This window comes from Oncorhynchus clarkii, chromosome 28 (genome assembly GCF_045791955.1).
Source record: "Oncorhynchus clarkii lewisi isolate Uvic-CL-2024 chromosome 28, UVic_Ocla_1.0, whole genome shotgun sequence".
NCBI lineage: Eukaryota > Metazoa > Chordata > Actinopteri > Salmoniformes > Salmonidae > Oncorhynchus > Oncorhynchus clarkii.
Window position 1 is genome coordinate 11248222 of NC_092174.1, and position 16461 is coordinate 11264682.

Consider the following 16461-nt stretch of genomic DNA (forward strand, 5'->3'; position numbering starts at 1 on the left):
AAAAACGGATTTTTAAAAATGTTTGCAAATGTATTAAAAATAAAAAACATATCACATTTACATAAGTATTCAGACTCTTTACTCAGTACTTTGTTGAAGCACCTTGGGCAGTGATTACAGCCTCAAGTCTTCTTGGGTATGATGCTATACACCTGTATTTGGGGAGTTTCTCCCATTCTTCTCTGCAAATCCTCTCAAGCTCTGTCAGGTTGGATGGGGAGCATCGCTGCACAGCTTTTTTCAGGTCTCCCCAGAGATCTTCAAGCAGGTTCAAGTCCGGGCTCTGGCTGGACCACTCAAGGACATTCAGAGACTTGTTCCAAAGCCAATTCAGCGTTGTCTTGGCTGTGTGCTTAGGTTCATTGTCCTGTTGGAAGATGAACCTTTGCCCCAGTCTGAGGTCCTGAGCACTCTGGAGCAGGATTTCATCAAGGATCTTTCTGTACTTTGCTCCATTCATCTTTCCTTCAATCCGGACTAGTCTCCCATTCCCGGCCACTGAAAATCATCCCCACAGCATGATGCTGCCATCCCCATGCTTCACCGTAGGGTTGGTGTCAGGTTTCCTCCAGACTTGACGCTTGGCATTCAGGCCAAAGAGTTCAATTTGGGTTTCATTAGACCAGAGAATCTTGTTTCTCATGGTCTGAGAGTCCTTTAGGTGCCTTTTGGCAAACTCTAAGTGAGCTGTCATGTGCCTTTTACTGAGGAGTTACTTCCGTCTGGCCACTCTACCATAAAGGCCTGATTGGTGGAGTGCTGCAGAGATGGTTGTCCTTCTGGAAGTTTCTCCCATCTCCACAGAGGAACTATGGAGCTTTGTCAGAGTGACCATCGGGGTCTTGGTCACCTCCCTGACCAAGGCCCTTCTCCCTCGATTGCTCAGTTTGGCCAGGCGGCAAGCTCTGGAAAGTCTCTTGGTGGTTCCAAACTTCTTCTATTTAAGGATGATGGAGGCCACTGTGTTCTTGAGACCTTCAATGCTGCAGACATTTTTTGGTACCCTTCCCCACATTTGTGCCTCGACACAATCCTGTCTCGGATCTCAAACGGACAATTTCTCTGACCTCATGGCTTTGTGTTTGCTCTGACATGCACTGTCAACTGTGGGACCTTTTTTAGACAGGTGTGTGCCTTTCCAAATCATGTCCAATCAATTGAATTTACCACAGGTGGACTCCAATTAAGTTGTAGAAACATCTCAAGGATGATCAATGGAAACAGGATGCACCTGAGCTCAATTTCGAGTCTTATACTAAAGCGTCTGAATACTTATGTAATTTCTGTTAATTCATTTTTTTTATAAATGTGCAAAAAATTCTAAAACAATTTTTTTGTTTTGGCTTTGTCATTATCAGGTATTGTGTGTAGATGAGTGATTTTATTCTTTTTTTAAATTTAATTCATTTTAAAACAAGGCTGTAAAGTAATTACTGCAGTTTAAGACCATCCATAGAACATGCTATATTCCAGTGAAACTGAATATCATGCACTCATACATGTAATTGGTCTGCTCAAAGTGTAAAACACAAAAGGGGACCTATTTGCAAATATTATGGTCTTGTGAAGTATGGTATTTTATATCAGCATGTCTAAAGACTCCCTTCTTCCTGTTTTTGTTTGCTTGGAAATGTTGATACTGGAGACTGTTATTGGAAGAAACTGTGTAACCTAGCATTTATAGCAGCTAAGAAATGCATTGCCATTAATTGAAAAGGTTGGTTATCCTCACACAATGTCACAATGAATGGCAGAAATGTCAAATTACACATCACTAGATTTGATTTATTACAAGATTAAGGGTATACTGTGTGCCTTATATGGAATAGACTACTGTATACCCTACTGTATGACAAAAGGGGTCTGTATTGAAAACCTTAGATTGTTTTCGTCGAGCAGTCGCAAATATATATGGATTTCATGGCACACGAGACACCTGTGTGACGTGCGCCTCTCTCATTGGACGAATCTATTGAAGAGGCCACGGGGATGCCACGGTTTAATAATATGGGGATTGTGGCTCAGATGCACAAGGCACGTCTCTCTCCAGAATGCGCTCTCTCCCACCATTTCGTGGGTATTCATTACTTCATAACTTCATTGTGTGCATTGTTGGTAGTGTAACGTCTATCAATTCCCCATTACATACATCACCAGTAGTAGCCTACATTCACCGTTAATTCCCATCATTTCTAATCTGAAATGTTTGTTTAGTTATGGTCATTTTTAATGCATCCCAAAAATTATTATTACAGTCTTTTACCGTTCGTTCTCCCTGTCGGGGTGGACATGTGTTTTGCAGAACTCACAACCTATGCTACACTTGTGAGAAACACGTTTTTGTTTATTTCATTGCATTTACGAGTTTTGACAATGTATTCATCGTCTTTCGTTTGAAATGCTCCTGTCAATGTTGAGTAAGGAAAGCTCACCTGATTACGCATATAGAAGTAGGACTAGCCCACCTGGCCTGTGCGCAACAAGGAGGGAAAAAAGGCCTATAAATGTGCCCATTTGGGGATGTCTGATCATCAAAAATAAAAATCTTAATTTACCACCACTAATGAGCTGTTGAGCTTCTCAACGTATTTTTTCTTCACCTCAAACAGCAAGTAAATTGAGAATGACAATAGTTCCTTAAAGAATTTGAACAATATTTCCAGCTCTCTCCCTTTGAATAACCACTCAGCATGAAATGGAAAAATGTAATGCTCTGATCCAGTGGAAACGTCATAAAACACCTGATTACTTCTTATCCCTTGCATAAATAGCCTACAGCTGAGTCTGTCCCAAGCTCTATGTAGCTCTATGTCTGGCGTTATGTAGGTTATTATTACATAGCTGGCAATGACAATAAAAGTTACTTTTAGATTTGTATAATTTTCATTTAGATTTAAATAGAATGTAGGTTAACCACAGACAATGGTTTTGAGATACAAAGAACATTTATTATAAATTAAATGAAACTGTTCTACAAAAATGTGCATATGAAAATCATAACTAGCACACAGATTGGTAGAAATGGTAGAAATTGGCACTCCAAATAGGAAATGTTGCCGACCACTTCGTGTAGCCGATTAACGGCAACTTCAGGAGAATACCGGCAGAATTTGAGAATGCCAGCAACAACAAAAAGTAAGCAAAAATGCCCACAGTCATCAAGCTAGGTAAGAGACCATTATTAAATATGTTTAAGTGATTGATAAGACTGAACTAGATCAATGATAATTCAATAATCAACATTGGTGTTGGACCTTTAACCAATAGCCTTACAAATGAACAACTCTTACGAATAAGGTACAAAGACCTATGTGTTGATTATCTTTATTAAGACATCCTTTATATCAAATTTTAGCCACACCGCCCAGCCAGCCAGACCCGCCTGCACGCCCGACCCCCACCAGTCTAGTCAAAAACTCAACTCTGTCCCCAACACAACTCCCTTCCCATCCAAAAAATAATAATATGTCTCAAGGGAAATATTTGGAAATCAAAAGTTTAATAATAAAAAAACACATACACCTCCTACACATTAACATACAGAAACAGTCCATCCTCCATATAATTAATATCATAGGACTAATAGTACTGTAGAGCTCTTTTTACTTAGACACAATATAGCTGGGTCACCCCATCCTGCCCCTAGGGTCTACGGCCCTGCAGCTCCCCAACCCAAGACACCCCACTCAACTTTAGGATATTGGTGTGTTAGGCCAAGGCCAGAGTGACAACCAACAGTACAGTGGACCCCCCCCTAGGGATTGCCTAAATAGGTATCTCTCCAAACGTGGGCATTTTGCAATACAGCTTCCATTTGTCGCACAGTATTCCATATAAGGAATCCAGACCTTATGAAAGTTGCACAGTATACCCTTAACCTTGTAATAAATCAAATCTAGTGATACATAACCAACCTTCCAATTAAAGGCAATGCATTTCTTAGCCAATATAAATGCTAGGTTACACAGTTTCTTCTGATAACAGTCTCCAGAATCAACATTTCCAAGCAAACAAAACCAGGGAGAATCTGTAGACATGCTGAGATAAAAGAACATATTCTTTGCCAGAATTCAGCCAGCCTTCACAAGACCATCACATATGCAAATATGTGCCTTTTTGGTTTTACACCTACTCCGGAATAATGACATTTCTGAATCGATGTTATTCAGTTTAACTGGCATATAGTACATTCTATGTATGGTCTTAAACTGCAGTAATTTATGTTTGAGATTATATGAACATGACTGGGCATTCAAGCATATCCATTCATCATCATCGTAGCGTATCCCAGGTCTTCCTCACATTTTTTTGTTTTACGTGTTTTGTGTCATCGGGAAAAGCCACTATCAACCCTTGATACACTGTGGAAATCAACTTTAGGAGTTTAAAGGACTGCCTAAAAATAGTTGAATTCTTTGAAGTTTCTTGCTTGTCCAGTGTTTGCTGCACAGAGGGATTAAATGGTTGTATCTGCAAAAGTTCACCTCTATGCCGTCCCCCGTTGTCCCCAGCTTCCTGACCCTGATGAGACCTGTCACCATCTGATCCTGCTCAGATGAGGCATGAAGAACTACCTTGGTGTACATTTACACATTATATTACCAATGAATAGAATCAATGGTTCAATTATTGAAATGACCATTATTCCCAGATCCCAGACTGTATCCTACCCATCAATTCAAGATGGAACGGTGTATCCATTCACTGATGGATATAATATACTGCAAAATTGACCTGAGCTCTGTAGACTGGTCATCCCTGGCTGTCTGATCCTGCAGGGACACATGTCACCATCTGATCCTGCTAAGACATGACGAGCATAGTGTTGTGTACTGACTGTGCACCATGACAGTGAAGCCTGTGGAGCTGTTTATACAGTGGCAGTGTGAAAAGTAGGGCATTAGCCAGGGAAACTGACAGACCAACAACGTTCCATTGCTATGCTGACTAATAAAAACTCACATCACACTGAAGAAACTTCTGAATATATTGGTCTTCAATCGTTTGGCTGCTGGTTTCATCATTTGATTCAGGTCTAGTGTGATTGAGGCAAAACGAATAGCTAGTTAGTGAGATGGCTAGTTTTTATTCTGTCAAACAGAAGGAACTGTACCTTGCCAACTAGATCAGTCAACTAAAGAGTAGCCAGTTTCTGCTCTGCTTTTACAACTCTGAGAAATTGCTCCACACAGGCAGAAGCTGCCTCTGTTAATCTCTCCCTTTGCCTTAACACAGCCTTTCCACATGCTCTGTGTCGTCCATGTGGTCCTAAATCCAGCTGGCTGAAACCTGGAAAACAGCCTACCCGACCACTCTGAGGCGTCCGCGTGGCCCTAAAGCACACTTGGCGAATTTTGTATCACAGCACAATGATAAAACTGGTGGGGACAAAAATGCAATTTCAGAATGTGGGGGGGTCATGTCCCCAGTGAAATGTGCAACCCTGCCCCAATGTCTATAAAATCTATAAAAAGCATAGGTGTACCTCAGATCACCTGGGCTGTGTTGCTGAGCTGTACACTGAGTAGACAGACTATGTCCGGGTTTCTTTTATGTTGCTTTTGTTGTGTTTTCTTGTAGAGATACCGCATGGTGGGAAGGGAATGTTTCTTAGAAGTTGAAGCTAACCAGCTATTTTTTTCAGTTTTGATTTAAGAATGATGAATTATTCCGTCATTGACTCGAACATTTCAGAACTACTCCAACCGCTCTGTGTAGACTATGTCTGCTGTTGAATAAAGACGAGTTTAAAACAAACGGTTGAACATTAATTGTAAAAAATATTCACAGACTTACTTTCCAAGGATAGACGTTTGGCACAAATATCATTTGTATGTGTTGAAGTCGTGCAGGATCCATTATTGAACTTAGAAGAATGGTACTATCAGGCTATATCACATCCGGCAGTGATTGGGAGACCCATAGGGCAGCACACAATTTGCTCAGCGTCTTATGGGTTTGGCCGGGGTAGGGGGTCGTTGTAAATAAGAATTTGTTCTTAACATTCACTTGTCTTGATAAATAAACGTTAAACGTTTTAAAAAATGTAGGCTACACCTCGTGTGCCTGACGTCACATTATTGACATCAATGGGTGTGTGCGAGCGAACAGTGGCTTAAATACCAGCAGCAGCGTCGGGAGCCGTAGTAGATACTACCCAAACCAAACCACACTGTTATGGGAACTGTTTGAGCTTGCTGGTAGGACAAAAACAAAGCCCAGCAACATATGTTCTGTGGTATCGTAGGCTACACTTTATTTTATGTTCTCTTGTAAAGATACTGCATGGTGGGAAAGTGAATGTTTCTTAGAAGTTGAAGCTATCAAGCTATTTTGTTTTAATTTAAGAATGATGAATTATTCCGTCAATGACAATGGCTCGAACATTTCAGAACTACTCCAACCGCTCTGTGTCACCTACAACCACAGCACTTTCCCACCTCTGCGACTGGAATCCAAATCCCTGGTCACTTCAGCCACTATGTTCGCCGTTGGAGTCCTGGGGAACCTCATTGCCATTGTTGTGTTGTGCATCTCAAAGAAAGAACAGAAGGAGACCACTTTCTATACGCTGGTTGTTGGAATGGCTATCACGGACCTGTTGGGCACCTGTTTCACCAGCCCGGTGGTTATCGCCACCTACATAGTCCAGAGATGGCTCGGCGGAGAACTACTGTGCGATTTATTTTCCTTCTCTATGCTCTTTTTCGGCTCGGCTGGAATGTCCATCCTGTGCGCCATGGCAGTTGAACGATACTTGGCTATAAACTACGCATACTTTTACTCTCAATATATTGACCGGACAATGGCGCGTTTCGCGCTCATGGGCATCTACCTGGCCAACATTGTGTTGTGCATCATGCCCAGCTTTGGGTTCGGGAAGCACATGCGCCACTTTCCGGGCACTTGGTGTTTCTTGGACTGGAGGGCGACGGACCCCCTCGCCGCCTCGTATTCGTTTCTTTACGGTGGGTTCATGTTGCTGTTGATTGCGGTGACAGTTCTGTGCAACTTCGCTGTGTGTCTGTCACTTGTGAGGATGAGCCAGAAGACGCGGATAGTGAGAGCGAAAGTGTCCGCGCACGGTGGCTCACTGCGCGGGTTCCTGCCCTCTGTCACCAGCCTGTCCGCGGCTGAGATCCAAATGTTCTGGCTGCTAATATTTATGACCATCGTTTTCCTGGTGTGCTCCATTCCTTTAGTGGTAAGTAAAAAGGCATCTATGGAAATGTTATTTAAGCTATTGTGCATGCCATAGGGATGTATTTCAAATATGGACAAAGCTATGCAACACAGACATACATGAATATTACTGAACAATTGTTTGCTTTATCCACATATACTATTTTTATATATTCTTTCAATCTGACAGGTGCGCATCTTTGTAAACCAGCTGTATGGTCCTGCCTACATCTGTGCTGGAGTGAAACCGGATTACCGGAGTGATCTGATGGCCATCCGCTTTGCCTCTTTCAACCCCATTCTGGACCCCTGGGTCTACATCCTCTGTCGGAAGAACCTGTTTTTTAAGGGCTGTGAGAGGATGAAGAATACAGTTGGAAAAGTCAAGGCGGGGCCCGGGCCTAATTTAGTCTGTCTTGGCACTGGCAGTCAACATTCACACCTGTCATTTCAATGCACTAACGAGACCAGTTATGTGTCATTATACACAACCAACAACAGAAATGAATTCGAGAACCAGGTTAGCACCAATAGTAAATCGTTTACAGACTTTACCATGCGACAAGCCTGGGACTTTGACACAGCGCGGGATAACTTCCATCCGTTTAGTGTCGACCAAACTGCCGTGCTCAGCTTCCAGGCGGAACTTGCTGTGGTGTCCAAACCGGCCATGATTGCGTCAATGCTCGGAGGCAGTAAAGCGCTTCCGGCGAAGTGCGCACCAGCAGGTCTCCATAGGCATGTTAGTAAAGTGGACATAGTCACCTGTACCTTCAGCACACCTAGCTCCTGTCATACGGAGGAGTGCCTCTGAGCAACTGCAGGACTGTGGTATCCTCTACAAAACATGAATGTTTTCACATTGACTTTAACAGAAAATATCTGAGATGCTGACAGCCAGACAGACACCGGTCATTTTCCCCAGCAAACGGGGCGTTCTAAGGACGTCCAGTGGACCAAGACACACCCTTTAGACGTTCTGGGGATGTCATTTTTGTTTGCAGGGACCTTGATGTAGCCTACATGTGACAAATACTGGGCTTCTGCACACAGAGGAGATTTTACCAAATGGACCCATTTGGAAATTTTAAGATACAGTTTTAAAATTTGTATTATTAATTTGTATTATTATCATGCCAAATGGGTACAATTAGGCACCTACTTGCCTTCACGACAGACATCTCTTTATACTTTTTGAATTCAATGAATTTAAGAATGTCATTTTTACACATTGGTCCCATTTTATAGGATCTTCTTGATATATTCAGATGTCAGTCTTTGAGTGATACAAATATATATTTTTTTCCGTCAAAGGATGCTCCCAAGTTACAACTCAATGCAGCAGACAGTAATGCACTCGCTCACACGGACAGCGTCATTGCGTTTTGTGTACATCAGAAGCACATTCATCTCCAGTGGAATACTGCACTTGCCCTGCAGCATTGGGTTGCAGAGGCAGTTGCAATGCATTCTGTGTACGGTGTGGTGCACACATTGGATATATCCAACGGGTGCATCAAACTGTATGCTACACTTGACAGAAATAGTAGCAAAAGGTGTTTGTTGAAATTCTCTTGTACACATATCCAGTAAAAAAAAAATAACTGCAGAGTATATTTCCCAGCATTGATGCAATGACACTGTCAGTCTAACTGCAATGTTAATTAAGTAATTGGAAGTGCTGGTTCTTTCTGTGCCATACCAGCGTTGCATGCAGGGAATAGTAACTGAATGTACCAACATGTCAAACTTAGTTTTTTACTGTTGAATGTTTTTGAAGGCTTAACTGTGAGTGATGATCAACTTTCCTATTTTAATGTGTTTTAAAACGATCGGAAAATTCATTGTGATCTCGTGAAAAAATGGTGTCATTAGTATTGTGCGTTTTTGAATTAATGGTTAATTAATGCATCTGAACAGTACAACTTGTTACCTCAAGGATGCTTAACTAAATGCAGTTAATGAGTCGTGAGTGAATTACATAATAAGCATATTACGGAAAGCGCACATATTAAGTTGATCAAGCTTAAACAGAATGATACCCGGCAGCAGATACGAATCATTGTGATGTGAAGAGACTTTGTTGGCATCAAGTTTTGCGGTCTAATCTATTAAATGAAGCAAGGGCCATTTTATGTATTTGTTGAGGTCTTATTTGTTTGTCTTTTTCTGAAAACAAAAGCAATGAACACTTGTGTTGAGAGATCATCAACCTGATAATGGTTCACAGACTTCGAACTTTGATGAAAATTCCTATGGATTTTTGAGGTGAAAACGTGTGATGCCTTCTTGAGATTAATAGTGTGATCTGAACACCTTTCAGGTTCCAACCTGTAGGGGGCACTATGACACAAGGGAAACTACCGGTGAAACCACTCTAACTGAACAGGACTGTCAAATCAACGTTTATTTGTCACGTGCGTCGAATACAACAGGTGTAGTAGACCTTACAGTGAAATGCTTACTTACAGGCTCTAACCAATAGTGCGAAAAATGGTTTGTGTGTGTGTTTGGGTAAGTCAATAATTAAAACAACAGTAAAAAGACATTTGAAAATAACAGTAGCAAGGCTATATGCAGACACCGGTTAGTCGGGCTTATTGAGGTAGTATGAACATGTAGGTATGGTTAAAGTGACTATACATATATGATGAACAGAGAGTAGCAGTAGTGTAAAAAGAGGGGTTGGCGGGTGGTGGGACACAATGCAGATAGCCCGGTTAGCCAATGTGCGGGAGCACTGGTTGGTCGGGCCAATTGAGGTAGTATGTACATGAATGTATAGTTAAAGTGACTATGCGTATATGATGGACAGAGAGTAGCAGCAGCGTAAAATAGGTGTTGCCAGGGGATTCCAGCCAACCTGGGAAAAGTGCTTTAAAAAATGTGTGTTAAAGGCGGTTACATGCTACATCAAACAATGATGGGGCGATACACAGAGTTAGGCTTGATGTCACATGAAATGTAGATTTTTAAAGCCATTTTCTTGTGGTCAAAGGTCAAATCTGGTGAAAATAGGCATAAATTGACACAAGTATCCGGAAATTCACAACAAAAACTAAGGGGATTGTCAAACATAAACACTTAGACTATGGAATGGATGCATTAACAGTTACTTTTCATACAGTTTAGCATATTAATACAAACGGACTATTTAATCATTTATAAATACTTAGACTATGGAATAAACATTTATTACAGTTACTTTTGGTAGAATTATTATGCTTTAAACTATTCATACAAGAAAAGCATCAGTTCCATCATTTTGGTCAAACTTGGGCTTTAGCAAACAAAAACACTTTTCTCAGACAGTGTAAATCCCCTCTAACTCCTCAGAAAGAAACCTCTGAACAATAAGCACCTTACCTTGTGAGGATCGGGCATTCTGAGGCAGAGATATTGGAACTAAGGGGTCAGATGTGAATGCAGTCAAAGTAAAAAAAATTGAGGTACTGATAGATTTAGGCAATTTTCTCTAAATGGTAACAACTTACTTGACACCCAGTGCAAACACGTTATGACACATTCATAACCATGTCATAATATATAACAGCTGACATAACGTGTCATAAGCTGTCATAATATGGCTATAACACTGTCATTACTAATATATTTACACCGGTTGTGACATATATTGTGTTATTTTATGACTGGTTATGACACCTACATAAGAGTGTCAAAACCCACATACTATTTTTTTTTAAATACATTCTGCCAAGTTTCCTTCCGTTTTAAGTTTGTTTCTTAAACCCTTTGTTGTTCTTGTTGTTGTAATGAATTCTGTACAGTCATGTTTTTTTTTGCATCATATTTTAATCAACTTGTAGAAAATACACTTTACGACACTGTCAAGAAGAATTATGACCATCATAATCATATAAGCCAGATAGGCCTATCACATACATGCCCTTGTGTCAGTCCTCAGTCAAAAAGAGGGTGTCTTGTCCTGCTCCTGTGTTCATCCCAGTCATCTGCAACAGAGCATTGGGGTAGATGCATGTCTGACATCAATGTGTGTGAAATTACAATTACAATTTAATATGATCAATAAAATATATATAACATAAACATACTGTTGACATATAGGCTGTGTAGGTGTAATGGAATGTTTTGCCTTGTGTGGTCGGTTTTGTGGGTTTTGACACTTTTATGTAGGTGTCATAACCAGCCATAAAATAAGGTGTAAATATTAGTGTCATGACAGTGTTATGGTCATATTATGACAGGTTATGACAAGTTATGTCATCTGTTATGACATGATATGGTTATGACTGTGTGGTGCGTGGTGTGTGCTGGGTGTCAAGTAAGTGTTACTAAATGTAAAGAAAAAATAAATGTACTATTTAAACCCTATACATGGACTCTACGAGGTGTCAAGAGCGTTCCACAGGGATGCTGGCCCATGTTAACTCCAATGCTTCCCACAGTTGTGCCAAATTGGCTGGAAATCCTTTGGGTGGTGGACCATTCTTGACACACACGGGGAACTGTTAAATGTGTTCTTGACACACTCAAACACGTGCTCCGGGCACATACTACCATACCTCGTTCAAAGCCACTTCATTCTTTTGTCTTGCCCATTCACCCTCTGAATGATACACATACTGCACACAATCCATCTTTCAATGATTAAAAATCCTTCTTCAACATGTCTCCTGTTATTCATCTACACTGATTGAAGTGGATTTAACAAGTGACATCAATTAGGGATCATAGCTTTCCCTTGGATTCTCCTGGTCTGTCGATGTCATGGAAAGAGCGGGTGTTGTTAATGTTCGGTGTATACTCAGAATCCACGACGGCAGATTGTTGAAGATAATTACAGTAATTTATGACAAATAAAATAAATACACATAATTTCTAAAGCATTTGATGACATCTGCTCTGTGCCACCATTCTATGGGAATTTAGTCACCCTCTAAAGTCTGTCAGGGTAAATACATTTAAAAAAAAACACTTTCAACATAGGCCAGGCCCTGTTGTTAACTCATATCCCAGCGACAATGCCTTGCATTACGCCTAGGAAGAAAACATGTTTAGTTAAAATGATTCATTTTGTGTACGGTTTCCTAGAAACAAATATGGCTCAACTTACCCCTTTTGCTCAACTTACCCCACTCTCCCCTACTGTTCAGAAGTGTCTTTCTGAGTGTCTTTTCACCAGGCAGGCCAGAACTTCATCCCACCAAAAAAAGACTTTGCAAAGTATTCCGACCCCCTGATTTTTCCCCGCATTTTGTTACGTTACAGTCTTATTCTAAAATGAATTAAATAAAAATAATTCCTCAGCAATCTACACAAAATACCCAATAACGACAAAGCTAAAAGAAACAGGTTTTTTGATTTTTTTTCAAAATGTGTTAAGAATAGAAATCTGAAATACCATATGTTTTCAGACCCTTTGCTATGAGATTCAAAAAGGAGCTCAGGTGCCTCCTGTTTCCATTGATCATCCTTGAGATGTTTCTACAACTTGATGGGAGTCCATCTGTGGTAAAGTCAATTGATTGGACATGATTTGGAAAGGCACACACCTGTCTATATAAGGTCCCAAAGTTGAAAGTGCATGTCAGAGCAAAAACCAAGCCTTGAGGTCGAAGGTATTGTCTGTAGAGCTCCGAGACAGGATTGTGTCGAGGCACATATCTGGGGAAGGGTACCAAAACATTTCTGCAGCATTGAAAGTGCCCAAGAACACAATGGCTCCATCATTCTTAATTGGAAGACGTTTGGAACCACCAAGACTCTTTCTAGAGCTGGTCGCCCAGCCAAACTGAGCAATCGGGGGAGAAGGGCCTTGGTCAGGGAGGATGACCAAGAAACCGATGGTCTTTGGTAGCATTGCCTTTAAATTGTTTAACTTGGGTCAAACATTTCGGGTAGCCTTCCACAAGCTTCCCACAATAAGTTAGGTGAATTTTGGCCCATTCCTCCTGACAGAGCTGGTGTAACTGAGTCAGGTTTGTAGGCCTCCTTGCTCACCCTGACAGAGCTCTAGACTTCCTCTGTGGAGATGGGAGAACCTTCCAGAAGCACATCCATCTCTGCAGCACTCCACCAATCAGGCCTTCATGGTAGAGTGACTAGACGGAAGCTACTCCTCAGTAAAAGGCACATGACAGCCCGCTTGGAGTTTGCCAAGAGGCATCTAGACTCTCAGACCATGAGAAAAAAGATTATCTGGTCTGATGAAACCAAGATTGAACTCTTTGGCTTGAATGGCAAGCGTCTCGTCTGGAGGAAACCTGACACCATCGTGCTGTGGGGATGTTTTTCAGCGGCAAGGAATTTCTAAAAAACAGTTTTTTGCTTTGTCATTATGGGGTACTGTGTGTAGATTGATGAGGGGGAAAAATTTATAATACATTTTAGAATAAGGCTGTAACCTAACAAAATGTGGAAAAAGTCATGGGTCTGAATACTTTCCGAAGGCCCTGTATATTTCAGGCAGTATTTTCAAACAGCTCCTACACTTCAAGGACATTATCCTAATTTTCACAATTTCACAGTGTCATTCCAACCTCATACGGTGTAAATACACACTGAGTGTACAAAACGATGAGCACACCTTCCTAAATTGTGCCATTAATGCACATGACGGTACAAACGCATCTCAAAAAAGTTGTACTTTATTGTTAGATTTTGGAAACGTTAGCTAACTCAATACCTTTCTCATTATTATTGTTAACTTGGTAGCATTACTACTAGGCACACAATCAAATATAAACGTGAGAGAAAAAAAAACACTGAAGATATTAAGTGAAAATTTTACAAATTGATCACCATGTCCAAATGTTTATATTTACTACATCTAAACGCAATTCGTTACATATGATTAAAAAATACACTAATGGTTGGCCCTTAGTCTTAGATTAAGTGTTTTCATCCTGACAAGGGGGTGGCTAAATTCCCATAGAATGATGACACAGAGAGCATCAAATGCTTTAGAAATTATGTGGATTCATTTGTGTGTCATAAATTACAGTAATCACCTGTCATCATGGATTCTGAGTGTGTACAGTTGAAGTCGGAAGTTTACATACACCTTAGCCAAATACATTTAAACTCAGTTTTTCACAATTCCTGCCATTTAATCCTCGTACAAAATCCCTATTTTAGGTCAGTTAGGATCACCACTTTATTTTAAGAATGTGAAATGTCAGAATAATAGTAGAGAGATTGATTTATTTCTGTTTATAATTCTTTCATCACATTCCCAGTGGGTCAGAAGTCTACATACACTCAATTAGTATTTGGTAGCAGTGCCTTTAAATTGTTTAACTTGGGTCAAACTTTTTGGGTATCCTTCCACAAGCTTCTCACAATAAGTTAGGTGAATTTTGGCCCATTCCTCCTGACAGAGCTGGTGTAACTGAGTCAGGTTTGTAGGCCTCCTTGCTCGCACTCGCTTTTTCAGTTCTGACCACAAATTTTCTATAGGATTGAAGTCAGGGCTTTGTGATGGCCACTCCAATACCTTGACTTTGTTGTCCTTAAGCCATTTTGCCACAACTTTGTAAGTATGCTTGGGGTCATTGTCCATTTGGAAGACCCATTAATGAGAATGCCAAGAGTGTGCAAAGCTTTCATCAAGACAAGGGTGACTACTTTGAAGAATCTGAAATATAAAATCTATCTTAATTTGTTGAACACCTTTTTGGTTACTACATAATTCCATATGTGTTATTTCATAGTTTTGATGTCTTCACTATTATTCTAGTGTAGAAAATAGTACAAATAAAGAAAAACCATTGAATGAGTAGGTTTGTCCAAACTTTTGACTGGTACTGTACATTTATTTTGTCTTTATATTCAGTGAAAATGGCCAAAATCTATCAGTACCTCAAAAATGTAAACTTTGACTGCATTTACACTTAGTTCCAATATCTCTGCCTCAGAATGCCCGATCTTCACAAGGTAAGGTGCTTATTATTCAGACGTTTCTTTCTTAGTTAGAGGTGATCTACACTGTCTGAGAAAAATATTTTTGTTTTTTTAAAATCGAAGTTTGACCAAAATTATGCAAAGTAGGCTTTTCTTTTGTACATGCCTGGCTTAAAGCTTTCTGGTCCAGTGGGGTCTTCCGCAAAGTTTACCTGGTCCAGTGGGGTCTCCCGCAGTTGTAGACCTCTGAGAGGGTCTACATCATCTGAGGATGGTCCTTAGTGGCGCTACAGACCACAACTGTAGCGGAACACATCTGAATGGTAATATTTTATGTATATTTGCATGGTGTAAAGCATAATAATTGTATGAAAAGTAACTATTAATGCATCAATTCCATAGTCTAAGTGCATATGTTTGATAATCCCCTCAATTTTTCAAAATAATTTTCCGAAATGTATCACTATTTAAAAATCTAGCATGTGTGACAGCCTTTAACAAGCCAATTATTTTTCAAGTACTTTTTACAGTTTGGCTGGTCTACTACCATGGGTGCATTTACAATAGTGTTAGGGATGGATTCAATCCGTATTGCAGAGGTATAGCGGAAGATTGTAGCTCTTGAAATGTAAAGACAATGCACCCGTGTTGGAAAAGACTGCATTCATTTTAAACACTACATATGTCGGCTCATTCGCGATACAGATTGAATCCAGCTCTTAATTTGCAACCATCACCTCTATTTCAGCATTGATCTGAAAGGTCACATGAGGTCATATATACTCCAGGACTCCACACTTGCAACCATCGCCTCTATTTCAGCATTGATCTGAAAGGTCATATGAGGTCATATATACTCCAGGACTCCACACTTGCAACCAAGCAGAGGTGAAGTGAGGGTAAGGGGTGAATCTTAGAAATAATAAGCAAATCCACAGTATATCTAGAAATACTTTATTCCTACGCAGAATAATGTCATTGTTGTACAAAAATAAAGGAAACCATTTCAATAGTAATATTGACTGTAGATGCTCTGAAATACTGAAACAACAATGAAAAAACGAAACAGCTTGTAACCTGGTTAGGTTTTCAGTCACAAGACTACTTCCTTCCTTTGCGTGAAATGAGACGTACTGCATGTTGAGTTCCTTGCCCACTTGTTCTGATCTTTTTGATGTTTCAAAACCCCCAAAAATCAAACACAATTCAAAGTCTAAGGATCCAGCAACACAAACCCCCCGGGATATGTGATCATGACAATAAATACAAATCTACACTCCATAAAACTGACCTCATATGAAATGACAATAAATAAATAACTTATCTGTAATAAATATGTTGACTATAATGCAGTAATGCAAAGAGATGCATGGCATCCGTTTCGTACAATTCAAG

At 40.2% G+C, this 16461-nt stretch overlaps 1 protein-coding gene across 1 annotated transcript; it reads left to right on the plus strand.

Moving 5' to 3' along the window:
- The first annotated feature begins 6349 nt into the window (after positions 1–6349).
- Positions 6350–7996, plus strand: LOC139386998 (prostaglandin E2 receptor EP4 subtype-like). Its single transcript, XM_071132934.1, has 2 exons — positions 6350–7204; positions 7373–7996. Exons 1-2 carry the CDS (start codon positions 6350–6352, stop codon positions 7994–7996), a joined length of 1479 nt encoding a protein of 492 aa, XP_070989035.1.
- Positions 7997–16461: the final 8465 nt, after the last annotated feature.

What these genes read in the sequence shown, in the direction of transcription:
- LOC139386998 (XM_071132934.1), top strand. Translation starts at nt 6,350, where the DNA reads ATGATGAATTATTCCGTCAATGACAATGGCTCGAACATTTCAGAACTA. An exon ending in TGTGCTCCATTCCTTTAGTG is followed by an intron (nt 7,205 to 7,372) that starts GTAAGTAAAAAG and finishes TCAATCTGACAG; the next exon opens with GTGCGCATCTTTGTAAACCA.